General features: G+C 45.0%; 2 protein-coding genes across 2 annotated transcripts; both read right to left on the bottom strand.

Annotated features, from left to right (window-relative positions):
- Positions 1-6,022: 6,022 nt before the first annotated feature.
- On the bottom strand, positions 6,023-11,120 carry LOC118576394 (leukocyte immunoglobulin-like receptor subfamily A member 6). The gene is made up of 9 exons (XM_036176659.1): positions 11,087-11,120; positions 10,928-10,966; positions 10,461-10,745; positions 9,872-10,174; positions 9,278-9,562; positions 8,836-9,135; positions 8,235-8,519; positions 7,797-8,099; positions 6,023-6,180 (listed from the first exon to the last, which is right to left on the bottom strand). Exons 1-9 carry the CDS (start codon positions 11,118-11,120, stop codon positions 6,023-6,025), a joined length of 1,992 nt encoding a protein of 663 aa, XP_036032552.1.
- Positions 11,121-20,284: 9,164 nt separating this feature from the next.
- LOC118576395 (leukocyte immunoglobulin-like receptor subfamily A member 6) lies at positions 20,285-25,086 on the bottom strand. Its single transcript, XM_036176660.1, has 8 exons — positions 25,005-25,086; positions 24,661-24,945; positions 24,073-24,375; positions 23,484-23,768; positions 23,042-23,341; positions 22,440-22,724; positions 22,002-22,304; positions 20,285-20,415 (listed from the first exon to the last, which is right to left on the bottom strand). Exons 1-8 carry the CDS (start codon positions 25,084-25,086, stop codon positions 20,285-20,287), a joined length of 1,974 nt encoding a protein of 657 aa, XP_036032553.1.
- Between the last annotated feature and the right edge of the window lie 2,221 nt (positions 25,087-27,307).

Raw genomic sequence — 27,307 nt, forward strand, 5'->3', positions numbered from 1 at the left:
AAGGGCAGCTCTTGCAGGATGACACAGAGATGTCAGGAAACAGAGCCTGGGACTGTTCACTGTGAATTATCTGTGCCTCTTGGGACCTGGAGAACTTCGGATGTTCAACAGTCAAAATAAACCCACTGTGGAGTTTTTGATGAGACACACAGGTGGGTCAAATTCCCACGTGATGACACCACAGGGCTGTGAAAAGCTGACACAGTAGGTTTTCCATGGTAGACACCTAAAGAGGAGCAGGCAGCCTGTTAAATAAAATAACAGCCCCAAACTGTATCCAGCAGAAGAGCTCTAGAAGTATATGTGTGGAAGACTACTTCCTGAGGACAAAGGGAAAGAATGAACCTTAGTGTCCTCTCACCACCAACTCCAGTGTGTCACTGTGCTCTGACCATCCAGCAGGTTTGTAAGAGTAACAGTGATATTTCCTTCATGATGCTTTCCATGGATGCTATGGAGAGCAGGGCCCTGTAAGCAATATCTTTTGGAGTTTGCCTATCCCCATCTAAGTTACAGGGTTAGAGAGGACACCTGCAAGAAAAATTGACAGCTGGTTCCCAGAACTCCCCCCTCAGATAGAAGCTATCAGACCCCAGGGAGTTTTAGGCATCCACAGTCATTCAGGTCACACATGCTGTTCTCTATATGTTCTGTTTAGGAGAGGCCTGTGGCCTCCATCATGGCTTGTCCAATCAGGGACACCTGGGAAGACACTCACCCACTAGCACTGGATCCTGAGACCCAGATTCAGCCCTGCCAAGACTGTTTAACATTGAGTGTTTACACTGAAACATGAGCAGGGCCCTCCACTTTCAGATGTCTTCTAAGCTGCTGACACTTCCTGAAGGCCCAAGGCATGGTTGTGAGGTGGATTCACTCTCAGACTGGAATTCTCCTTACAAGTCTTTGCATCTCACCAAGATACAGAAAAGATATCAGAAAGGGTGTCATGGCATCTTCCTGTTGCCACAAGTTGCAGATAGTTGTTCTCCTTGCCAAAGGGACAGAAACAAAGTTATGTGGTCTATATGGGGTGGTTTCTCCTCCATGTCATGAGTATGAATTTTTATCAGCTCCTGGGAAAGAGGAACTGCTCTTCCCAGTCACCTGACTCTTCTGTTCACAGTGCAATGATGGGTTCGGCTACAGAATATGTAGCTTCTGTCTTTGGTGGTTCTTTAGTTTCTGTTTATGTCTCTCAGACCGAAACTCTTGAATCTCATGCAGATCAGACTCATCGTCCTTCCTTACCTTCCTGTGCCTGAGATTACAAACATAAATTTGATGTGGGTCTCTTCTTTCAGAACATCTCTATTGTAACTATCTACCTATGCCTGGATGCTCCCAATCACCTAGAAGCAGGACTTAATAGGAAATAAGCCAAATGACTTCCCTGAGCCAACATTATCTCCTAAGGGATTCAGATCTAGACGTTTTTCTATCAAGACTACTTTTTGGAACACCTTCATTCCTTCAGCCAAAACTAAACTCATGGCCAGTTTCCTACCCTGCCCTGGACAAGCTTTACTGACATGTTGAACTTGTCCTGAGGATACAAGAACAATATCTACTCACCCCAATGAGACACAAGCGACAGAAACAAATATAAGACTACACACAAATCTAGCTGGTGAACCAATGAGATATATTAGGATTCCTTACAATCATATGTTGAATATTTTTGGAGTTTTGGTGTTTTGCTTTGTTTTTGTTTTTTAGTTGGCTTGGTGTTTTTTTTTTTCTTTTTCCAAATAGGGGGTCACACTATATACCTCTGCCGTGTCCGGGAAACACCATGTACACCAGAAGATATCAACCAACCAGTACCATCTCTCCAACTTTTCAGGACAGTGTGGGTCCTCATGACAAGCAAATTGGAAATGTATCAGTGGTTATATGCCTGTAAAAAGCTTTTGTCTTTAAGTTTTTTGCTGTCTATAGTACTGAGGGGTCGATGACTGATGGCCCATGGGGCAACGTGGGATCTCACAGTCCAGCCTGCCTAAAGCATCCACATGCTTACCTGGTGCCTGTGGGTCAGAAAGGTTAAAGACACCCCTGGAGTGTCCTGTGTCCTCACTGTTTGAGCTGTCTGAAGCCAACAGGACCCCTGATGCCAGGTAGCTCAAGCATGCTAAGACACCCCTGGGGCAGCCTGGGTCTTCAGAGTCCAGCCTGCCTAAGCATCTATAGACCCACTGATGTCAAGCAGCTCAGGTAATAAAAGACACCCACAGTGCAGCCTGGGAACTCATTGTCCAGCCTGCTTGAAGCTCCAAATGCATAAGCAGGGCCAAAGAAACCCGGGGACACCCTGGGTCTTCACGGTACCAATATATGATGAGCAAGTGTATGGTGGTTAGATGTGAGAGGAGGAAGGAGGAGTGGTCCATGTGCTATGGTAAGAGGCAGTTCTGAAGAGGTGAGATTGCGAGGAATGGGCAAATGCTTCTACCAGGGCCATTCTAATGTGGATACTCTGTGCTGCCACCCAGGCCAGGATGACATCCAAGCCTGGGCTGCTACTGGAACCATGTCTGGGTATGTGTTCCAATCACAGTTGGGGTCTGTCATGTCCATAGGCCATGGTGCCAGCAAAGGCCACACAAATGCCCAGCGTTTACACTACATCTTGTAGCCATTTCGGTGTTCAAAGCCATGCTGCCACTGGGGCCATGGTGTCACTGGCACCAGGGCTGCAGATGAAAACCGTGCATGAGTCTGTAGCCTTACCACAGCCAGGGTCTATGTTGATGTCCATGGCTCCTGAGCTGAAAAGCAGAACTGAAAACTAAGTTCCCCAAATGCACAAGGTTCTATGTTCAAGACAGAGTCTAACTTTGTGAAGGATCATGGCATGGAGACTTCCTCCTCCATGGTTGGTGGAGTAAGGTCAGGCCTCAATAAGTTAGTAGCTCTGCCCTATCTGCAAGTGGGCACTGGTATAGCTCGTCTAACTATCTGTTTCCCATATTGACAGCAAAATAGATTAATGTAAGCTCTTATCCACAGGCATCTATCTCTTATGTAGTTATCAGTATCAGTTTGAAAGTCGGACTGAACCTATCCCTGGGAGCAGAGTAGCCTGTAGCTCATGCAGATACTTCCAGGTATTATCTCTATCACTAGATCTACTTATTGACCATGAAAATGCCAAACTCAAGCTTTGCTTTACCCTTCAATATGTATCAGCTTCATTTTCTGTTTCTATACCTAGACAATTGACACTGTATCACTATAAAGAATTGTGGTTATCTTAGCTGATAATTTTGGAAGATGTAAATCCAGTACTAAGCAACCTGGTGTGTTCATCCTCTGATGTGGATGTTGGTTGCTGTGTCACTGAATGCTAGAGGACCTGAAAGGAAATTCTCAGGTATGGAAAGGAAAGACTGCATTGTGGACACTGAATTGTGTACTAATATATCCCAGTAGGAATTCATCATGGTCTGAGGGAGATAAAGTAGTAATAGAGGAGGTTGGTCGTCACATGTAAATGAATTTTTTTATCTAGGCATGAGGTTAAAAGTTCTCTCCAGGACAAAGTGGACATGATGCACAATGTAGTTGTGGTGACACTAGTAAAGGAAAATATCACATGAGACTGAGAAAAGTAGAAGATATACAGAAGGTGAGTACACAAATCTCACTTGTGGGACTAGTATGCTCCCCCAATCATGGACTTAAATGAATGAATGGGAATTCCTCAAAGTCCACAAATAGTAGAGGCTAAGAGTCTTAGTGTAGTGATAGAAGAGCTCTTCACCCCAACACGTGAGGTTTTGCTGCCCTTAATACACATTAGCTTGCTGGATCCTTTCTTCACAAGTGATTTACAAATTAAGCAGTGAACTGTCTTGTAAAAAACACCTAAGATCTTCAGCCTGGTTGTTGCCTGGAACCATGTCTGAGTTTGTGGTCCTATCACAATTGGGGACACTGTGTTGACCCTGACCCATGGTGCCATGCAGCCACTGGGGCCATGATGTCATCTGCACAAGGGGCTGCTGCTGAGGGCCATGTCTGGGTCTGTGGCCCTCTGACACACAGCCAGGGTCTGTGTTGAAGTCCATGGGTTCTGAACCATTCAAGGCAATGCCAATGTCAGAGGTCTTGGATGCCACATGGTGCCATATGAGAGTCTGAGGGCCAACATTTCCACAGCAGCCATGTGATCTGAGTGGCCTTGTGCTGCCACCGAGGGCCAGGGTGTCATAGGGGGCCTGGGCTGTTGCCAAGGACTCTGTATGGGTCTGTGGGTCCTATCACAGTTGAGGTCTGTGTTATTCATGGCACATGATGCCACTAAAGGCCACACAGATGCCCAGGGTCTAGTCTACATCCTATGACCATGTTGGTGTCAAAGGGAAAAGCTCCTGATGGGGCCAATGGTGTCACCTGGCCAGGGCTGTTGCTGAGGACCATGTCTGGAATTATGGCCCTACTGCAGCCAAAGTCTGTGTTGATATCTATGGCTCCTGACACCATCGAAATCAGTGCTGATGCCAGGGGTCATGGCCATCACCTGTGGCCATGTTTGATTCCTAGGGCCTTGCTGCCATTGAGACCATGCCAATGCAAGTGGAGTGCACAACCACATGGGGGCAGGCCTTGGCTGCTTCTGTTGGTCAAGTGTGGGTCTGGGGCCCACAGCAGCCATGACCTGGGGTGCTATTCACAGCTTGTGTTACCACAGTGGGTCACAAGTACCAGGCATGTTGAAAACTTAGTGCCATGCTGAGCCAGCTCTGTCCCTTCCTGACTCTGCCATAGTTGGCCCTTCCTCTTGAAGGACACTGGAGATCTTGTACTGTCTCCCCATGGGAGAGCTGACTCCAGCATTCAGGAGAAATTGCCCCATCACTCACTAAGGTATGGCAGACCTGGTCCTGATGGTATTAGCCAAGGGGTGCTGGCTCTGCCCCTTGCCTGAGTTTGTGGCCCCAATGTCCCAAACCAACCAGCTCATCTACCACTCAGACCATATTCTGGGCCAACCCTAACAGCTGTCCCATCCATTGACTTGCTGAAGTCCAAGAAGGGACTGGATCAGCAGAATGATAACCTCAGGATCTGCATAACTCAAGGCAGAAACAGGCTGTCCAAGAGAAGTTTCTAGAGGGTCCAGTGATGAAGGTGTACTAGAAACCAGAGGCTTGAACCAGACTGATTGCAAAGAACATATTGTGGGGTGGGCTGACTGGACAAAAGTGGTATAGTGCATGACACACCACAGGTCATGATGCCACTAAGATGAATGAACATGTGGAAATATGGAGGAGTGAGGTAATTGTTGTGTTTGTTTTGTTTTGTTTTTAATTAAATTGAGGGAACATACTGCAGGAGCCAAGGGTAGATATGGAGGGGACTGGGAGATGAATGGAGTTGGGGTGAATGATGAGAAATTTCCAAAGAATCAAAACAGATATATCTTTTAAAATAAATGAGCAAATTAGCAGAAACCTCACAAAGTGTGTGTTATGAATACTGAGTGTATTGAAACTGCAATGTTTAGGGGGCATGGTTGTATTTCGTCATTCTTTTCATCCTGTAATTTGATATGTGTTCACTATGTTCTGTTGTTTGTTGTTATTGTAGTTGAGTCATATTCCTCTTCATTGTAACAACAACATCCCCTCCCAAAAAATATGCACATGAAGCACAATGGAGAATGTAGTGGTTTATAATGAACGAACTATCACATGGGACTGAGGAAAGAAGAATATGTAAAGAGGTGAAGACCCAGACCTCACTGGTGGGATACTATGCTTCCCCACATTATGGAATGAAAAGAAAGGAAAAAAAATCCTCAAATCCAAAGGCAAGGAAGAATGGAAGACCTTTCAGTTTGTGGTAGACGAGCTTGCTGCCCCAAACATTTAGGTCCTTTATCTGCACCCCAAAATAAATTTATTTCCTGGATCATTTCTCACAGGTGATGCCCAATATTAAACATGGAATGTTTGTAAATAGCAGAAGAGGTCCCCAAACTTATTTCCCAGACTTGGTCACCAGGCAAGAACTATGGCTGCCTCTCTTCTTTACTTCTAGGCATGCATTCAAGGTTCCTTCTCTGGCTGTGGCAAGCCTTTAACAGCAAAATCCCAAGAACTGTTAGGATCAAGCCAGCCATGCCCATCCGGATGAGGTTCTCCACTGTGTGACTCTGGGGCTGTGAGGCTGGAGATTGTGAACAGAGAAGTCAGGACCAACCAAAGTCCACCATAAGATGAGTGAATTTTCATTCTGACAGCTCCCTCCCCTCTCTAGAACTTGAATTCTGGTTCCATGCCCTAAGCAGAAATTTTCCATCCTCATCTGTCATTGCCTGTGACATAGTTTTTGGTTAGGTGAAGGTCTCAGGCACCTCTGAGAAACAAAGATTTGCTGGGTGTGTGCAGTGGCTCAAGGAAGTCATTCCTGTTGTCAAGTTTAATCTTCATGTTTGCTACAAATTCACGTTATTCTCATCACATAACATCATGAAAATGTGCGAGGAACTCTCTCTGCAGTAGCAGCTTCCTCCTGTTCTTGGGCTTGATTTCCTCAGCCTGACTATGCTCTGAGTTCAGACTACTGGTCAAGGCTCCTCTTTTGAACAGAGTTTATCTGATTACAGAGAGCTCAGATGGAAAAATGTCATTTCCCTTTTCACAGTATAGGAGAATTCCTGTGCTCCCAGGTCAGTCTGTAGTATAGAAGCCTGGAGGACAATACCCCCAGGAAATAACCTGCACTGATTTCAACACCTGAGAAACCCAAGATCTAGCCACATATTCCTATTGTCAGGGTCCCCTGTATATCAGGTGTCCAAATAGTGACAGTCTGGGCTTCTCTTCCTGCAATCACCTCACAAGGTTGCTATTGATGCTTTTGTTTAACATCTCACTCTCTAATCATCACATTGTTATTAACACAACATAATAAATACACATAATCATATGCTCACAATGGCCATGAATGTAGTTGTGTTCTAACAAGTACTGAATCTAAATCATCAAGAATAGGCCAGTATTAAGCCAATAAATATTTATTTTTTAATTTAAGTAACACTTGTATCCATATCTGGAGAGGCTATTAATGGACGTCAGAGGAAACTAGTACTGCCATTTCCTAAAGCAGTATAATTTCTAAATTCATTCTAAATGTTTATCTTTATACCCCACAGGTAAGTGTAGCTCTATAACTCATCTGAAAAGCTTATTTCACAAGAGTTGGGGGAAATTGATAGAGATCCACAACCATCCAGAGAGTTACAGACCTCTGACCACACATGAGGTTTATTTATATAGTATCTATAACAACTAAAGGGCTCATTCTTCCTGGATGCCACAAATATCTCCAAACTCGTCAAAATAGGAATAAGTGGAGTAGGTGTTCCCAGTCCAAACAGACACTTTTTTTTTGTTTTTCAAGACAGGGTTTCTCTGGGCAGCACTTGGTGTCCTGGAACTCACTTTGAGGACCAGACTGGCCTTGAACTCAGAGATCCACCTGTCTCTACTTCCCAAGTGCTGGGATTAAAGGCATGTGTCACCACTACCTGGCTCAAATGGATACTTTTAAAACACAAATCTTATACCTATGACTTAAGAAACATCAAGGAAGTCATCTAGCTCTCTCCTGTATTACATTCCATATCCCATCCTGCTCTGAAAGTGCCAGGGCTCTCATACTCTGAGCCTTAGTAGTCAAGGGCTCCCTTCAGAAGTTATGGTTTGAACCCTCCTTGAAGTAGAATTGCTTATGACAAAGGATGTCTGGTGTCAGTTGAGCAAATGAGGAGACTTCCTCACCTGAGACATGTATCTCCAAAGGGTCACTGGGCTCTGACCACACTAGGGAGGTATTTGTATAGTATCCATAACATCTGAAGGGACCACTCTTGCTGGATGTCATGGAGATCACAGGAAACAGAGCTTGGGACTGTCCAGTGTGTAATAAATGTGCCTTTTGGGACATGGAGAACTTCAGATCAGCACCAGTCAAAATGAACCCGTTGTATCCTTTTGATGAGACACACTGAAGGGTCACATTCCCACCTGAAGTCACCACAGGGCTGGGCACAGCTGACAGAGTAGGTTTGCCATGGTGGACACCTAGGGAGGAGCAGACAGTCTGTCAAATGATACATAGCCAACACTCACTCCAGCAGACGAGCTATGGAAACACACTCATGGAAGACTATTTCCTGTGGACAGAGGAAAAGACTGTGACCCTTAGTGTCCTCTCACCTGTCACCACCAGCTCCAGGGCTTCACTGCGCTCTGTCCACCCTGCAGATTCATAAGAGTAACAGCGATATTGCCCTGCATGATGCTTTTCTATGGATGCTATGGAGAACATGACCTTGTTACCAGGATCTTTTAGAGTTTGACTGAACCAGGGTGCCGGACTTCCTTCTTTGTACAGGAAATATATGTGGGTTTCCTTGGTCCCCTCACACCAGATGGTCACAGGATTCCCTGTGCTGATGACAGAGCCTGGCTCAGCCCAGAGGGTGGGTTTCTTGAGGTTTCCTATAAGAAAGTAGGTGGGAAAGAGGTGGGACTTGGAGCAGGTTCACAGTAAGAGTCAAACATCCCACTGATCTTGAAATGTACTCCTAAATAGCAAAAGGACCAGTAGTGTCATTGAAAGACTCAGTCTCATGAGCCTCCCAAGATCTCATCTCACTATGTGCCCCCCTCATTTTCTGTACAGTGACTCCCAGAGTCAGCATGCTGTGTCAATTATCTCAGGAGCCCTGGATGCTCAGACATATCACATCATGGTCTCCATGGGAACCTGTGTCAGGAGCAATGTGAGTCCACAGAGAGTCTGAGGCTTCCTCACCTGAGACCAGCAGTTCCAGGACATCACTCCCTTCTGACCACAACTGAGGATTATTTGTATAATAGCCATAGCATGTGAACTTCCACCTCAGGCTGGAGGTCGCTGGACCCACTGGAAACTCAGCCAGGAACATCCCAGTGTGTGTGGATCTTGAGCTCTGAAGGATGGAGAACTTCTGACCATTCTTAGTTAGAATGAACCAGTCGTATCTCTGACTTGAGGTACACGAGAGTGTCACAGACTGTCTTAAGTTTACAATGGGATTTTGCATGGTTGACAGGGTGGGTTTCTTGTAGACTCCTAGAAGAAATACACATGGAAAATTAAAGAGGATTACAAAGCCTGAACTGTCCTCCATGGCTGTCCTTTGATGGCAGATACCGTTAGTGCAGTCTTCTCTTGAGAGTGACATCTGGGGTTAAGATTTCTGGTGTCCTCTCACCTGTCACCACCAGCTCTAAGGCGTCACTGCGCTCTGACCATCCTGAAGAGGTGTAAGTGTAACAGTGATATCGTCCTGCCTGCTCTTGTGTCACAGATGGAAGGGTGAGTTTGGCCTTATTGGTGTGGGCTATTGGGGCCTGTTGTTCCCAGGGTCCTGGGCTTCCCTCTTTATATATCACATAGATTAGGCTTTCTCCAGTCGCCTGACACCAGATGGTAACAGGACTCCTTGAGGTGATCACAGAGCCAGGATGAGCCCATATACGGGGTTTGTGAAGGGTCCCTGCAAAGAAGTAGAAAAAAGGATGTGCATCTGTTAGGAAACTATCACAGAGAAGGTCACCTTTACAGGGACATGTAATCTGATCTGCAATAGCAAAAGGATACGTGAAGATTACACTTTTCTCTGGGTCTTAGGTTCTACTGTTACTCTCAACCCTGGATTCCACACCCCAAGTCTAGCTGTACCACACATTTTATGACATTGGGTTCAGTAGTCTTGGCTCCCATTCACCCATCACATATCAGGCCCTTTCCTGGGATCCTGTGTCAGCTATAATCACAGCCAAAGGAAAGTTCTATATTTACTTACCTGAGATCAGGAGCTCTAAGCTGCTACTGGGAACTGACCACAGCTGGGAGCTGCTCAATTGATACCCATAGCATGTGAACCTCCACCTCTGGTTGGGGGTCACAGGACCAACTGTGAACTCGGATCCAAATAGCTTTGAGGATATATTCTGTGAGGGCAAAGCCGGGGAGAACTTCTCATCTTCCTTCATCAGAATGAACCTGTTATATGGATGATGTGACACACATTGAAGGGCCACATTCCCTCCTGCCATCACCACTGGGCTGTGAAGGGCTGACAGGGTCACAACGCTTTGGTGAACCCCTATGAGAGGAGAGGGCAATAAACATACATGACTTTCTCTTGTGTTTAAACAGACCTTCAGATTAACTCAACATAATAAGAGTTCCCACACCCTCTTCCTGACAACTATCTGACCACACAAAAGGCCATTAATTATTAATTTCAATAATGTTTGCTGTATCCTAATATGCCCATATGACCCATATGAGAAGCATTTTCCCCTCTTCACATATTTAAAAGGGGACCCTACTGTGAACATACTCCTTTCCTCAAGGCAGATGCTGGGATTGCAGAACGGTCCTCTCACCTGTCACCACCAGCTCCAGGTAGTCACTGTGTTCTGTTTTGCCTTTGGGGCTTTTATACTCACACCTGTATTGCCCTGCATTGTTCCACGCAAATGATGAGATAGAGAATTTGGCCAAGTTCCCGGTTTCTATTAGGGTTGTTGGTACCAAGCAATCTGGACTTCCTTCTTTGCAGAGACGGTATTCCTTGGCCTCTAAGGGGCCTTGACAGAAGAATGTCACTTGGTTTCCAGTCGTTACCACATTTCTTGGAATAACTCTAAGTGTGGGTTTAGAGAAGACCACTGCAAGAAAAATGACAGTAAGTTCCCCAGAGCTCCCTCTCAGATATGAGCTCTCAGACCCAGGACATTCTCAGACATCGCCAGCATCAGCCCACTCTTGTTGTTCTCCTTCTGCTCTGTTCAGGAGTTTTCTGTGGTCCCCACAATGATGTTCAATATGGGACAGCTGTGAAGACACTCACCTGCCAATGCCGGGATCCAGAGGTCCAGATGTTTCAGTGCTGCAAAAGAGATACACATGTTTGCACTGAAATATCAGAAGACTTCCTGAGTCACAAGGCAGGGCTGTGGGTGGATTCCCTCTCAGACAAGATTTCTCCCTCCCCATCTTGGCATCTCACCAACACACAGCAGGGCAGTAAGAAAGATGTTCATGGCGTCTTCCAATTGCCACAACCTTGCAGATAGTTGATCTCTTTGCCAAATGGAAAGAAACAAAGTGTATGAGCTATGGAGGCTTTCTTCTCCTTCATGTTGTGAAGATGTAATAGGAGCAGCTTTTTAGAAAGAGGAACTTCTCTCAGACACATGATACTTCTTTCCCCAGTGCTGTGGTGGGTTGGGCTACATAATATGTTGCTTCTGTCTCTTTCTGGTCCTTTACGTTTTCTGTTTGTATCTGAGATAGATTATCTTCAATCTCATGCCGTTTTTGGATTTCTTCTCCGTATCCCTCAGCCTCATGTGGACTGGGATTACAAACCCAAATCTGATTGTGGTCTCTTCTTACAGAATATGTCCGTTGTAAACATAAACTACTGCCTCAATGCTCTTAGTGACCTCAGACAAAGACATAACATAAAATGAACCTGGTGACATTCTGATGCAGCCCCCTCACTTGAGGGTGTGCTGAGCTGGTTGGTCTTTTTCCCTCAGAGCTTCTTCTTGGTTCTCCTTGACTCCATCAGCCAGACTAAACTCAGGAATGGTTTCCTCTCCAGCCCTAGAGACTCTTTGTGAATTTTGTGTGACCTTTTTCTAGAGGAAACATGTACAAAGCCTACTCATTCCAACAGTGAAAAAACAGGCAATTTCCATACAACTTTAACTAGTGAATCAACAAGATATATTAGGGTTCCTTAGAAGCATGTGGTTAAATGCCATTGCTTTTGTGTTTTGTTTCTGTTTGTGTATTGAAAAAGGATCTTAAAATGTATTTCTGACTGTCCTAAAACTCACTGTGTAGACCAGACAAGATCCACCAATCAGTTTCAACTCCCAACTGTTGATCGCAATGTGCTCATCTATGCTAAGCAATATTTGAAACTTTCCAGTGGTTATATCTCTGAAAAAAGCTTTGCCTCAAACTTTTAACTTCCTCTAGTTCTGAGAGAAGAGGAGTAGCCTCAGGACACTCTATACTGTGAAAGAATACTGCTGTGTGTAATCAGAGCTACAGTGACTTCAACAGGCCAAAAGACATGGCATTCCTGGAAAGCAGTGACTCACAGCAAGGGAAGATGCAGGCTGATGCTCCTGGGAGTGTATAGCAGAAGGGACACACTGAGCACCTGATCTATCAGTTCTTCTAGATGAACACAGGGGAAACAATCAGGCTGTCTTAAGTTTTCTACTGTTGTGAAAAAAAGTAGTAATGTAGGAGGCTGGTCATCACATGTATATGAATTTTTTATCATTGTATGAGGTTAAAAGATGTCTCCAGGACAGAGAGGCTCATGGTGCACAATGTGGTATGTGGTGACATCTAGTAAAGGAAAATATCACATGAGACTGAGGAAAAGCAGAAGATATAGAGAGGTGAGGAACCAAATCTCACTGGTGGGATTAGATGCTCCCCCATATAATGGACTCATATAAATGAATGGCAATTTCTCAAAAGACCACAAATAGCAGAGGGTAAGAGTCTTAGTGTAGTGATAGAAGAGCCCTTCACCCCAACACATGAGATTTTCCTGCATCAAAAACACATTGGCTTGTTGGATCTTTTCTAACAGGTGATTTACAAAATTAAGCAGCCAACTTTCTTGTAAAAAACACCTAATATCCTCAAGTTTATTTTCAAGACTGAGTCACCAAACAAGTTATATTATAGTCTCTTCTCTTCAAATCGAGGTTGAATTCAGGGTTCCTCTATGTCTGTGACAAGCCTCAAACAGCAGATCCCAGGACAGGGGATTAAGACAGACATGCTGATCCAGATGAGGTTCTGCATTGTGTGATACTTGGACTTTGAGCCTGGAGATTGTTGACAAACAGGTCAAGACCAACCAAAGTCAGCAGAAGATAACTGAATTTCTACTATGAGCAGTGCCCTCATCTGTATTGAATTGATCTACTGTTTTGATGCCCTAAGTAGAATGTACTCTTTTCCCAAGCATAAGCATCCTAGGTCAATTACCATGGGTTACCTTCTGAGCTCACAAAAGTCTGGATTACCTTACCTGAGATTATGACCTGGGGACACTGGAGATTGACAACAGGTAAGGAGAGGAACTTTGAGAGGTATAGCATGTGCAAGAACCCCCAAGGGCTGAGGTCACAGCAATCATGAATGATTCTATCTCATATTGTGCATGGTGAGTCTTTGATCTTTCATGCATGTGTGGATGGGCAAAACCTTCCTTGGAAGGAAAGAAAGTGTCCACTGGGATGGATGATTGACACATTCAGGGTTATATTCTCTCCTGAGGACGCAGTAGTTCCAGGATGAACTGGGAGATTGTGTGTGATGGGTGATGTCCTAAAGAGAAGAAAAATGAGTGAGTGAAGGATGACAGTCATTTTCTGAGACCCTGTTTCAGAACCTAGTCTCTATATTTTAAGGGACAGCCCCTTGTCCATTCTCTTGTCCCTAGTCCCTGATGCTCATCATCTTCTGATAATGAATCCCAGGTCTTCTCTCAGCTGAACTTGTGCCAGAATTGGTCCATACTAAGTGAACTACATTCCTCAGCTGTGATCAGGATGTTTAGAGTGTCACTAGGGGCTGACCCCACAGAGGATAAGTTGTGTGTACAAGGCACTTGTACCAACCACCAGTGGAGAAATTCACAGAGCCTAAAAGGAAGTTGGCATGAAAATATTCAGCCTGAAGGTAAATGACAGACACCTGTGGGACATCCCTTTCCCACTCCTTGGACAGAGCAAATCTGTTATAACTCACCTCAGAGGAAAACTGGGGGTTAGGTATTTACCAGGGGCCAGGACAGACCTTTGTAGGGTTATCAGGGTGGGTTTTCTTGAGAGTCCTAGAAGGAGGAAAAACAGGAAGTCATCCAACTGGCTCTTGAAATACATTCCATATCTGATCCTGCTCTGACAGGTCCATTGCCTTTCATACCCTGGGCCTTAGCAGACAAGAGCTTGCTTCATTGGCCATGTCCACAAACCCTTCTTGAGGGTTCTGCGGGGCATATGAGAAAGTGTTTCTAGTGTCAAACAGTTGAGTGAATGAAGAGACTTTCTCGCCTGAGACATGTATCTCAAAGGGTTACTGGAATCTGACAAGATATATAGGGTATTACTATAGTATCCATAACATCTGAAGGGGCAGCTCTTGTAGGATGCCACAGAGTTGTCAGGAAATAGAGCCTGGGACTGTTCACTGTGAATGATCTGTGCCTCTTGGTACTTGGAGAACTTCAGAAGTGCAAGTGTCAAATAAACCCACTGTACAGTTTTGATGAGACACACAGGTGGGTCAAATTCCCACCTGATGACACCACGGGGCTGTGAAAAGCTGACACAGTAGGTTTTCCATGGTAGACACCTAAAAGAGGAGCAGGCAGCCTGTTAAATAAAATACAGCCCAAACTGTATCCAGCAGAAGAGCACTAGAAGTATATGTGTGGAAGACTACTTCCTGAGGACAAAGGGAAAGAATGAGACACTTAGTGTCCTGTCACCACCAACTCCAGTGTGTCACTGTGCTCTGACCATCCAGCAGATTTGTAAGAGTAACAGTCATATTTCCTTCATGATGCTTTTCCATGGATGCTATGGAGAGCAGGGCCCTGTAAGCAATATCCTTTGGAGTTTGCCTATCCCATCTAAGTGCAGGGTTAGAGAGGACACCTGCAAGAAAATTGACAGCTGGTTCCCCAGAACTCCCCTCAGATAGAAGCTATCAGACCCAGGGAGTTTTGGCATCCACAGTATCAGGTCACACATGCTGTTCTCTATATGTTCTGTTTAGGAGAGGCCTGTGGCCTCCATCATGGCTGTCCAATCAGGGACACCTGGGAAGACACTCACCCACTAGCACTGGACTCCTGAGACCCAGATTCAGCCCTGCAAGACTGTTAACACTGAGTGTTTACACTGAAACATGAGCAGGTCCTCCACTTTCAGATGTCTTCTAAGCTGCTGACACTTCCTGAAGGCCCAAGGCATGGTTGTGAGGTGGATTCACTCTCAGACTGGAATTCTCCTTACAAGTCTTTGCATCTCACCAAGATACAGAAAAGATATCAGAAAGGGTGTCATGGCATCTTCCTGTTGCCACAAGTTTGCAGATAGTTGTTTTCCTTGCCAAAGGGACAGAAACAAAGTATGTGGTCTATATGGGGTGGTTTCTCCTCCATGTCATGAGTATGAATTTTTATCAGCTCCTGGGAAAGAGGAACTGCTCTTCCCAGTCACCTGACTCTTCTGTTCCCAGTGCAATGATGGGTTGGGCTACAGAATATGTAGCTTCTGTCTGTTGGTGGTTCTTTAGTTTCTGTTTATGTCTCTCAGACCGAAACTCTTGAATCTCATGCAGATCAGACTCATTGTCCTTCCTTAGCTTCCTGTGCCTGAGATTACAAACATAAATCTGATGTGGTCTCTTCTTTCAGAACATCTCTATTGTAACTATCTACCTATACCTGGATGCTCCCAATCACCTAGAAGCAGGACTTAATAGGAAATAAGCCAAATGACTTCCTGAGCCAACATTATCTCCTAAGGGATTCAGATCTAGACTTTTTCTCTCAAGACTACTTTTTGGAACACCTTCATTCCTTCAGCCAAACTAAACTCATGGCCAGTTTCCTACCCTGCCCTGGACAAGCTTTACTGACATGTGAACTTGTCCTGAGGATACAAGAACAATATCTACTCACCCCAATGAGACACAAGTGAGAGAAACAAATATAAGACTACACACAAATCTAGCTGGTGAACCAATGAGATATATTAGGATTCCTTAGAATCGTATGTTGAATATTTTTGGAGTTTTGGTGTTTTGCTTTGTTTTTGTTTTTTGGTTAGTTTGGTGTTTTTTTTTTTTCTTTTTCAAATAGGGTGTCACACTATATACCTCTGCGTGTCCAGGAACACACCATGTACACCAGAAGATATCAACCAACCAGTGCCACCTCCCAACTTTTTAGGACATTGTGGTCCTCTATGACAAGTAATATTAGAAATGTATCAGTGGTTATATGCTTGTAAAAAAGTTTTGTACTTTAAGTTTTTGTTGTCTATAGTACTGAGAGGTGATGACTGATGGCCATGGGGCAACGTGGGATCTCACAGTCCAGCCTGCCTAAAGCATCCACATGCTTACCTGGTGCCTGTGGGTCAGAAAGGTTAAAGACACCCCTGGAGTGTCCTGTGTCCTCACTGTTTGGGCTGTCTGAAGCCAGCACAGGACCCCTGATGCCAGGTAGCTCAAGCATGCTAAGACACCCCTGGGGCAGCCTGGGTCTTCAGAGTCCAGCCTGCCTAAGCATCTATAGACCCACTGATGTCAAGCAGCTCAGGTAAGTAAAAGACACCCACAGTGCAGCCTGGGAACTCATTGTCCAGCCTGCTTGAAGCTCCCAAATGCATAAGCAGGGCCAAAGAAACCCGGGGGACACCCTGGGTCTTCACGGTACCAATATAATGATGAGCAAGTGTATGGTGGTAAGATGTGAGAGGAGGAAAGGAGGAGTGGTGCATGTGCTGTGGTAAGAGGCAGTTCTGAAGAGGTGAGAGCTGCGAGGAATGGGCAAATGCTTCTACCAGGGCCATTCTAATGTGGATACTCTGTGCTGCCACCCAGGCCAGGATGACATCCAAGCCTGGGCTGCTACTGGAACCATGTCTGGGTATGTGTTCCAATCACAGTTGGGGTCTGTCATGTCCATAGGCCATGGTGCCAGCAAAGGCCACACAAATGCCCAGCGTTTACACTACATCTTGTAGCCATTTCGGTGTTCAAAGCCATGCTGCCACTGGGGCCATGGTGTCACTGGCACCAGGGCTGCAGATGAAAACCGTGCATGAGTCTGTAGCCTTACCACAGCCAGGGTCTATGTTGATGTCCATGGCTCCTGAGCTGAAAAGCAGAACTGAAAACTAAGTTCCCCAAATGCACAAGGTTCTATGTTCAAGACAGAGGCTAACTTTGTGAAGGATCATTGCATGGAGACTTCCTCCTCCATGGTTGGTGGAGTAAGGTCAGGCCTCAATAAGTTAGTAGCTCTGCCCTATCTGCAAGTGGGCACTGGTATAGCTCGTCTAACTATCTTTTTCCCATATTGACAGTAAAATAGATTAATGTAAGCTCTTATCCACAGGCATGTTATCTCATATGTAGGTATCAGTATCAGTTTGAAAGTCAACTGAACCTATCCCTGGGAGCAGAGTAGCCTGTAGCTCATGCAGATACTTCCAGGTATTATCTCTATCACTAGATCTACTTATTGACCTTGAAAATGCCAAACTCAAGCTTTGCTTTACCCTTCAATATGTATCAGCTTCATTTTCTGTTTCTATACCTAGACAATTGACACTGTATCACTATAAAGAATTGTGGTTATCTTAGCTGATAATTTTGGAAGATGTAAATCCAGTACTAAGCAACCTGGTGTGTTCATCCTCTGATGTGGATGTTGGTTGCTGTGTTACTGAATGCTAGAGGACCTGAAAGGAAATTCTCAGGTATGGAAAGGAAAGACTGCATTGTGGACACTGAATTGTGTACTAATATATCCCAGTAGGAATTCATCATGGTCTGAGGGAGATAAAGCAGTAATAGAGGAGGTTGGTCGTCACATGTAAATGAATTTTTTTTATCTAGGCATGAGGTTAAAAGTTCTCTCCAGGACAAAGTGGACATGATGCACAATGTAGTATGTGGTGACATCTAGTAAAGGAAAATATCACATGAGACTGAGAAAAAGTAGAAGATATACAGAGGTGAGTACACAAATCTCACTTGTGGGACTAGATGCTCCCCCAAATCATGGACTTAAATGAATGAATGGCAATTCCTCAAAAGTCCACAAATAGTAGAGGCTAAGAGTCTTAGTGTAGTGATAGAAGAGCTCTTCACCCCAGCACGTGAGTTTTTGCTGCCCTTAATACACATTAGCTTGCTGGATCCTTTCTCACAAGTGATTTACAAAATTAAGCAGTGAACTGTCTTGTAAAAAACACCTAAGATCTTCAGCCTGGTTGCTGCCTGGAACCATGTCTGAGTTTGTGGTCCTATCACAATTGGAGACTGTGTTGTCCCTGACCCATGGTGCCATGCAGCCACTGGGGCCATGATGTCATCTGCACAAGGGCTGCTGCTGAGGGCCATGTCTGGGTCTGTGGCCCTCTGACACACAGCCAGGGTCTGTGTTGAAGTCCATGGGTTCTGAAACCACTCAAGGCAATGCCAATGTCAGAGGTCTGGGATGCCACATGGTGCCATATGAGAGTCTGAGGGCCACATTTCCACAGCAGCCATGTTGATCTGAGTGCCTTGTGCTGCCACCTAGGGCCAGGGTGTCATAGGGGCCTGGGCTGTTGCCAAGGACTCTGTATGGGTCTGTGGTCCAATCACAGTTGAGGTCTGTGTTATTCATGGCACATGATGCCACTAAAGGCCACACAGATGCCCAGGGTCTAGTCCACATCCTATGACCATGTTGGTGTAAAGGGAAAAGCTCCTGATGGGGCCATGGTGTCACCTGGGCCAGGGCTGTTGCTGAGGACCATGTCTGGAATTATGGCCGTACTGCAGCCAAAGTCTGTGTTGATATCTGTGGCTCCTGACACCATCGAAATCAGTGCTGATGGCAGGGGTTATGGCCATCACCTGTGGCCATGTTTGATTCCTAGGGCCTTGCTGCCATTGAGACCATGCCAATGCAAGTGGAGTGCACAACCACATGGGGGCAGGCCTTGGCTGCTGCTGTTGGTCAAGTGTGGGTCTGGGGCCCCACAGCAGCCATGACCTGGGGTGCTATTCACAGCTTGTGTTACCACAGTGGGTCACAAGTACCAGGCATGTTGAAAACTTAGTGCCATGCTGAGCCAGCTCTGTCCCTTCCTGACTCTGCCATAGTGGCCCTTCCTCTTGAAGGACACTGGAGATCTTGTACTGTCTCCCCATGGGAGAGCTGACTCCAGCATTCAGGAGAAATTGCCCCATCACTCACTAAGGTATGGCAGACCTGGTCCTGATGGTATTAGCCAAGGGGTGCTGGTTCTGCCCCTTGCCTAAATTTGTGGCCCCAATGTCCCAAACCAACCAGCTCATCTACCACTCAGACCCATATTCCGGGCCAACCCTAACTGCTCTCCGATCTGTGACTTGCTGAAGTCCAAGAAGGGACTGGATCAGCAGAATGATAACCTCAGGATCTGCATAACTCAAGGCAGAAACAGGCTGTCCAAGAGAAGTTTCTAGAGGGTCCAGTGATGAAGATGTTCCAGACACCAGAGGCTTGAACCAGACTGATTGCAAAGAACATATTGTGGGTTGGCTGACTGGACAAAAGGGGTATAGTGCATGACACACCACAGGTCATGATGCCACTAAGATGAATGAACATGTTGGAAAGATGGAGGAGTGAGGTAATTGTTGTTTTTGTTTTGTTTTGTTTTTAATTAAATTGAGGGAACATACTGCAGGAGCCAAGGGTAGATATGGAGGGACTGGGAGATGAATGGAGTTGGGGTGAATGATGAGAAATTTCCAAAGAATCAAAACAGATATATCTTTTAAAATAAATGAGCAAATTAGCAGAAACCTCACAAAGTGTGTGTTATGAATACTGAGTGTATTGAAACTGCAATGTTTAGGGGGCATGGTTGTATTTCGTCATTCTTTTCATCCTGTAATTTGATATGTGTTCACTATGTTCTGTTGTTGTTGTTATTGTAGTTGAGTCATATTCCTTCTTCATTGTAACAACAACATCCCCTCCCAAAAATATGCACATGAAGCACAATGGAGAATGTAGAGGTTTATAATGAAGGAACTATCACATGGGACTGAGGAAAAGAAGAATATGTAAAGAGGTGAAGACCCAGAACTCACTGGTGGGATACTATGATCCCCCACATTATGGAATGAAAAGAAAGGAAGAAAAAAATCCTCAAATCCAAAGCAAGGAAGAATGGAAGACCTTTAAGTTTGTGGTAGATGAGCTTGCTGCCCCAATGTTTAGGTCTTTATCTGCACCCAAAATAAATTTATTTCCTGGATCATTTCTCACAGGTGATGCCCAATATTAAACATGGAATGTTTGTAAATAGCAGAAGAGGTCCCCAAACTTATTTCCCAGACTTGGTCACCAGGCAAGAACTATGGCTGCCTCTCTTCTTTACTTCTAGGATGCATTCAAGGTCCTTCTCTGGCTGTGGCAAGCCTTTAACAGCAAAATCCCAAGAACTGTTAGGATCAAGCCAGCCATGCCCATCCGGATGAGGTTCTCCACTGTGTGAATCTGGAGCTGTGAGGCTGGAGATTGTGAACAGAGAAGTCAGGACCAACCAAAGCCACAATAAGATGAGTGAATTTTCACTCTGACAGCTCCCTCCCCTCTCTAGAACTTGACCTTCTGGTTCCATGCCCTAAGCAGAAATTTCCATCCTCATCTGTCATTGCCTGTGACATAGTTTTTGGTTAGGTGAAGGTCTCAGGCACCTCTGAGAAACTAAGATTTGCTGGGTGTGTGCAGTGCTCAAGGGAAGTCATTCTGTTGTCAAGTTTAATCTTCATGTTGTTACAAATTCACGTTATTCTCATCACATAACATCATGAAAATGTGCGAGGAACTCTCTCTGCAATAGCAGCTTCCTCCTGTTCTTGGCTTGCTTTCCTCAGCCTGACTATGCTCTGAGTTCTTTGAAACAGAGTTTATCTGATTACAGAGAGCTCAGATGGAAAAATGTCATTTCCCTTTTCACAGTATAGGAGAATTCCTGTGCTCCCAGGTCAGTCTGTAGTATAGAAGCCTGGAGGACAATACCCCCAGGAAAATAACCTGCACTGATTCAACACCTGAGAACCCAAGATCTAGCCACATATTCCTATTGTCAGGGTCCCCTGTATATCAGGTGTCCAAATAGTGACAGTCTGGGCTTCTCTTCCTGCAATCACCTCACAAGGTTGCTATGATGCTTTTGTTTAACATCTCACTCTCTAATCATCACATTGTTATTAACACAACATAATAAATACACATAATCATATGCTCACAATGGCCATGAATGTAGTTGTGTTCTAACAAGTACTGAATCTAAATCATCAAAGAATAGGCCAGTATTAAGCCAATAAATATTTATTTTTTAATTAAGTAACACTTGTATCCATATCTGGAGAGGCTATATGGACGTCAGAGAGAAACTAGTACTGCCATTTCCTAAAGCAGTATAATTTCTAAATTCATTCTAAATGTTTATCTTTATACCCACAGGTAAGTGTAGCTCTATAACTCATCTGAAAAGCTTATTTCACAAGAGTTGGGGGAAATGATAGAGATCCACAACCATCCAGAGAGTTACAGACCTCTGACCACACATGAGGTTTATTTATATAGTATCTATAACAACTAAAGGGCTCATTCTTCCTGGATGCCACAAATATCTCCAAAACTCGTCAAAATAGGAATAAGTGGAGTAGGTGTTCCCAGTCCAAACAGACACTTTTTTTTTGTTTTTCAAGACAGGGTTTCTCTGGGCAGCACTTGGTGTCCTGGAACTCACTTTGAGGACCAGACTGGCCTTGAACTCAGAGATCCACCTGTCTCTACTTCCCAAGTGCTGGGATTAAAGGCATGTGTCACCACTACCTGGCTCAAATGGATACTTTTAAAACACAAATCTTATACCTATGACTTAAGAAACATCAAGGAAGTCATCTAGCTCTCTCCTGTATTACATTCCATATCCCATCCTGCTCTGAAAGTGCCAGGGCTCTCATACTCTGAGCCTTAGTAGTCAAGGGCTCCCTTCAGAAGTTATGGTTTGAACCCTCCTTGAAGTAGAATTGCTTATGACAAAGGATGTCTGGTGTCAGTTGAGCAAATGAGGAGACTTCCTCACCTGAGACATGTATCTCCAAAGGGTCACTGGGCTCTGACCACACTAGGGAGGTATTTGTATAGTATCCATAACATCTGAAGGGACCACTCTTGCTGGATGTCATGGAGATCACAGGAAACAGAGCTTGGGACTGTCCAGTGTGTAATAAATGTGCCTTTTGGGACATGGAGAACTTCAGATCAGCACCAGTCAAAATGAACCCGTTGTATCCTTTTGATGAGACACACTGAAGGGTCACATTCCCACCTGAAGTCACCACAGGGCTGGGCACAGCTGACAGAGTAGGTTTGCCATGGTGGACACCTAGGGAGGAGCAGACAGTCTGTCAAATGATACATAGCCAACACTCACTCCAGCAGACGAGCTATGGAAACACACTCATGGAAGACTATTTCCTGTGGACAGAGGAAAAGACTGTGACCCTTAGTGTCCTCTCACCTGTCACCACCAGCTCCAGGGCTTCACTGCGCTCTGTCCACCCTGCAGATTCATAAGAGTAACAGCGATATTGCCCTGCATGATGCTTTTCTATGGATGCTATGGAGAACATGACCTTGTTACCAGGATCTTTTAGAGTTTGACTGAACCAGGGTGCCGGACTTCCTTCTTTGTACAGGAAATATATGTGGGTTTCCTTGGTCCCCTCACACCAGATGGTCACAGGATTCCCTGTGCTGATGACAGAGCCTGGCTCAGCCCAGAGGGTGGGTTTCTTGAGGTTTCCTATAAGAAAGTAGGTGGGAAAGAGGTGGGACTTGGAGCAGGTTCACAGTAAGAGTCAAACATGCCACTGATCTTGAAATGTACTCCTAAGCAGCAAAAGGACCAGTAGTGTCATGGGAAGACTCAGTCTCATGAACCTCCCAAGATCTCATCTCACTGTGCCCCCCTCATTTTCTGTACAGCGACTTCCAGAGTCAACATGCTGTGTCAATTATCTCAGGAGCCCTAGATGCTCAGACATATCACACATCATGGTCTCCACGGGGAACCTGTGTCAGGAGCAATTTGAGTCCACAGAGAGTCTGAGGCTTCCTCACCTGAGACCAGCAGTTCCAGGATATCACTCCCTTCTGACCACACCTGAGGATTATTTGTATAATAGCCATAGCATGTGAACCTCCACCTGTGGCTGGAGGTCACTGGACCCACTGGAAATTCAGCCAGGAACATCCCAGTGTGTGTGTATCTTGAGCTCCGAGGGATGGAGAACTTCCGCCCATTCTTAGTAAGAATGAACCAGTCGTATCTCTGACTTGAGGTACAAGAGAGGGTCACAGACTGTCTTAAGTTTACAATGGGATTGTGCATGGTTGACAGGGTGGGTTTCTTGTAGACTCCTAGAAGAAATACACATGGAAAATTAAAGAGGATTACAAAGCCTGAACTGTCCTCCATGGCTGTCCTTTGATGGCAGATACCGTTAGTGCAGTCTTTTCTTGAGAGTGACATCTGGGGTTAAGATTTCTGGTGTCTTCTCACCTGTCACCACCAGCTCTAAGGTGTCACTGCGCTCTGACCATCCTGAAGAGTTGTAAGTGTAACAGTGATATCGTCCTGCCTGCTCTTGTGTCACAGATGGAAGGGTGAGTTTGGCCTTATTGGTGTGGGCTATTGGGCCATGTTGTTCCCAGGGTCCTGGGCTTCCCTCTTTATATATCACATAGATTAGGCTTTCTCGGGTCGCCTGACACCAGATAGTAACAGGACTCCTTGAGGTGATCACAGAGCCAGGATAAGCCCATATGCGGGGTTTGTGAAGGGTCCCTGCAAAGAAGTAGAAAAAAGCATGTGCATCAATTAGGAGACCATCACAGAGAAGGTCACCTCTGCAGGGACATGTAATCTGATCTGCAATGGCAAAAGGACATGTGAAGATCACACTTTTCTCTGAATCTTAGGTTCTACTGTTACTATCAACCCTGGTTTCCACACCCCATGTCTAGCTATATCACACATTTCATGGCATTGGGTTCAGTAGTCTTGGCTCCCATTCACCCACCACATACCAGGCCCTTTCCTGGGATCCTGTGTCAGTTGTAATCACTGCCAAAGTTCTGTACGTCCTTACCTGAGATCAGAAGCTCTAAGACGCTACTGGGAACTGACCACAACTGGGAGCTGCTCAATTGATACCCATAGCGTGTGAACCTCCACCTCTGGTTGGAGGTCACAGGACCCACTGTGAACTCGGCTCCAAATAGCTCCGAGGATATATTCTGGGAGGGCAAAGCCGGGGAGAACTTCTCATCTTCCTTCATCAGAATGAACTTGTTATACAGATGATGTGACATACATTGAAGGGTCACACTTCCTCCTGCAGTCACCACTGGATTTGGAAGGGCTGACAGGGTCACATTGCTCTGGTGAACTCCTAAGAGAGAAGAGGGCAAGAAACATACATGAATTTCTCTTGTGTCTAAACAGACATTCAGATTAACTCAACATAATGACAGTCCCCAACACTCTTCCTGAAAACTCTCTGACCACATACAAAGGCTTTTATATATTAATTTCAATAATGTTTTCTGTATCCTCATATGCCCATATTCCCATATGAGAAGCATTTTCCCCTCTTCACATATTTAAAAGGGGACCCTACTGTGAACATACTCCTTTCCTCAAGGCAGATGCTGGGATTGCAGAAGGGTCCTCTCACCTGTCACCACCAGCTCCAGGTAGTCACTGTGTTCTAATGCACCATTGGTGCTTTTATATTCACACCTATATTGCCCTGCATTGTTCCACTCAATTGATGAGAAAGAGAATTTAGCCAAGTTCTCAGTTTCTATAAGGGTTGTTGGTACCCAGCAATCTGGACTTCCTTCTTTGCAGAGATGGTATTCCTTGGCCTCTAAGGGCCCTTGACAGAAGAATGTCACTTGGTTTCCAGTCGTTACCACATTTCTTGGAATAACTCTAAGTGTGGGTTTAGAGAAGACCCCTGCAAGAAAAATGACAATTGGTTCCCCAGAACTCCCTCTCAGATATGAGCTCTCAGACCCAGGACATTCTCAGACATCTGCAGCATCAGGCCACACCTATTGTTCTCCATTCGTTTGGGAGTTTTCTGGGGTCCCGACATTGATGTTCAATCTGGGACAGCTGTGAAGACACTCACCTGCCAATGCTGGAATCCAGAGGCCCAGATGACTCAGTACTGCAAAAGAGATACCTGTGTTTGCACTGAAATATCACAAGGCCCTCCACTTCTGAGCCTTCTAAGCTGCTGAGACTTCCTGAGGCAGAAGGCAGGGCTGTGGGTGGATTCCCTCTCTGACCAGATTTCTCCCTCCCCATCTTGGCATCTCACCAACACACAGCAGGGCAGTGAGAAAGATGTTCATGGTATCTTCCAACTGCCACAAAGTTGCAGATAGTTGGACCCTTTGCCAAATGTAAAGAAACAAAATGTATGAGCTATGGAGGCTGTCTTCTCCTTCATGTCATAAAGATGTAATAGGAGCAGCCTTTGAGGAAGAGGAACTTTTCCTCTCAGACACATGATGCTTCTTTCCCCAGTGCTGTGGTGGGTTGGGCTACAGAATATGTGACTTCTGTTTTTTTCTGGTCCTTTAGTTTATGTGTTTGTATCTGAGACATATTTTCTTCAATCTCATGACGTTTTTGGATTTCTTCCCCTTGTCCCTCAGCCTCATGTGGACTGGGATTACAAACCCAAATCTGATTGTGGTCTCTTCTTACAGAATATGTCCTTTGTAAATGTACACTACTGCCTGAATGTTCCTAGTGACCTCAGATAAAGACATAACATAAAATGAACCTGGTGACATTGTGATGTATCTACCTCACCTGAGGGTATGCATAGCTGGTTGGTCTTTTCACTCAGAGCTTCTCCTTGGTTCTCCTTGACTCCATCAGCCAGACTAAACTCATGAATGGATTCCTATCCAGCTCTAGAGATTCTTTGTGAATTTTGTGTGACCTTTTCTTAGGGGAAACATGTACAAAGTCTACTCATTGCAACAGTGAAAAAACAGGCAAGTTCCACACAACTCTAACTGGTGAATCACCAAGATATATTAGGGTTCCTTAGAAGCATGTGGTCAAATGCCTTTGCTTTTGTGTTTTGTTTCTGTTTGTGTGTTGAAAAAGGATCGTACAATGTATTTCTGACTGTCCCAAAACTCACTGTGTAGACCAGACAAGATCCACCAATCAATTTCAACTCCCAACTGTTGATCGCAATGTGCTCATCTATGCTAAGCAATATTTGAAACTTTCCAGTACTTATATCTCTGAAAAAAGCTTTGCCTGAAACTTTTAACTTCCTCTAGTTCTGAGAGAAGAGGAGTAGCCTCAGGACACTGTACACAGTGAAAGAATACTGCTGTGTGTAATCAGAGCTACAGAGACATCAACAGCCAACAGACATGTCATTCCTGGAAAGCAGTGATCACAAGAGAAGAATCAGGCTCATGCTCATGGGAGGGAATAGCAGAAGGGACACACTGAGCACCTGATCTATCAGTTCTTCTGGATGAATACAGGGGAAACTATCAGGCTGTCTTAAGTTTTCTATTGTTGTGATAAAATACTATGTTCAAAAGGCAAATTGGGGAGGAACATGTTTATTTGGCTTACACTTCAACAATTCTGTTCAACACTAAAGAAACTCAGGACAAGAACTCAAACAGGGCAGGATCCTGGAGGCTGGAGCTGATTCAGAAGCCATGCAGGGGAACTGCATAATGGCTTGCTTTCTCTGACATGCTCAGCCCAGCTTCTTGTAGAACCCAGGACAAGCAGGCCAGGCATGTCACCACCCACAATGGTAACCTACCCACATTGATCACTAATTGAGAAAATGCCTTGCAGCTGAATCTCATTGAGGCATTTCCTCAGCTGAGGCTCCTTCATCAGATGACTCTAACTTGTTTAAAGTTGACACAAGAATCACTGCCAGTACATCTGACCACTAATGAAGTAGACAAACAAACATGTCACTATTAAGCACATGTTTTCCTTTTTTATTCATCACCAATATCTTAAATAACTATAAAGGCTCACTGTTTTACAAATTCAAAACATACAATTTTAATCCATTAAAAAATAACTAATCTCAGAGTGCCTGGGGTTATAGCCAGAGAGGCGACTGCGCCTGGGTCCCACTGCTGGACACAGGCCATCCTGGGAGGACCTGCCCAACTTGGCCATAGTTTCTGGCCAATTGGCAGGCCTTGCTGGAAGGCTCCCCTTCTCCAAGACTGCATGCAGACCCTGCAGTCCCTACACCCTGTCCCCATACCTATCTGCCAGAGACCTCAGCCACTTCCTGAGAATCA

This window comes from Onychomys torridus, unplaced genomic scaffold (genome assembly GCF_903995425.1).
Source record: "Onychomys torridus unplaced genomic scaffold, mOncTor1.1, whole genome shotgun sequence".
Lineage (NCBI taxonomy): Eukaryota > Metazoa > Chordata > Mammalia > Rodentia > Cricetidae > Onychomys > Onychomys torridus.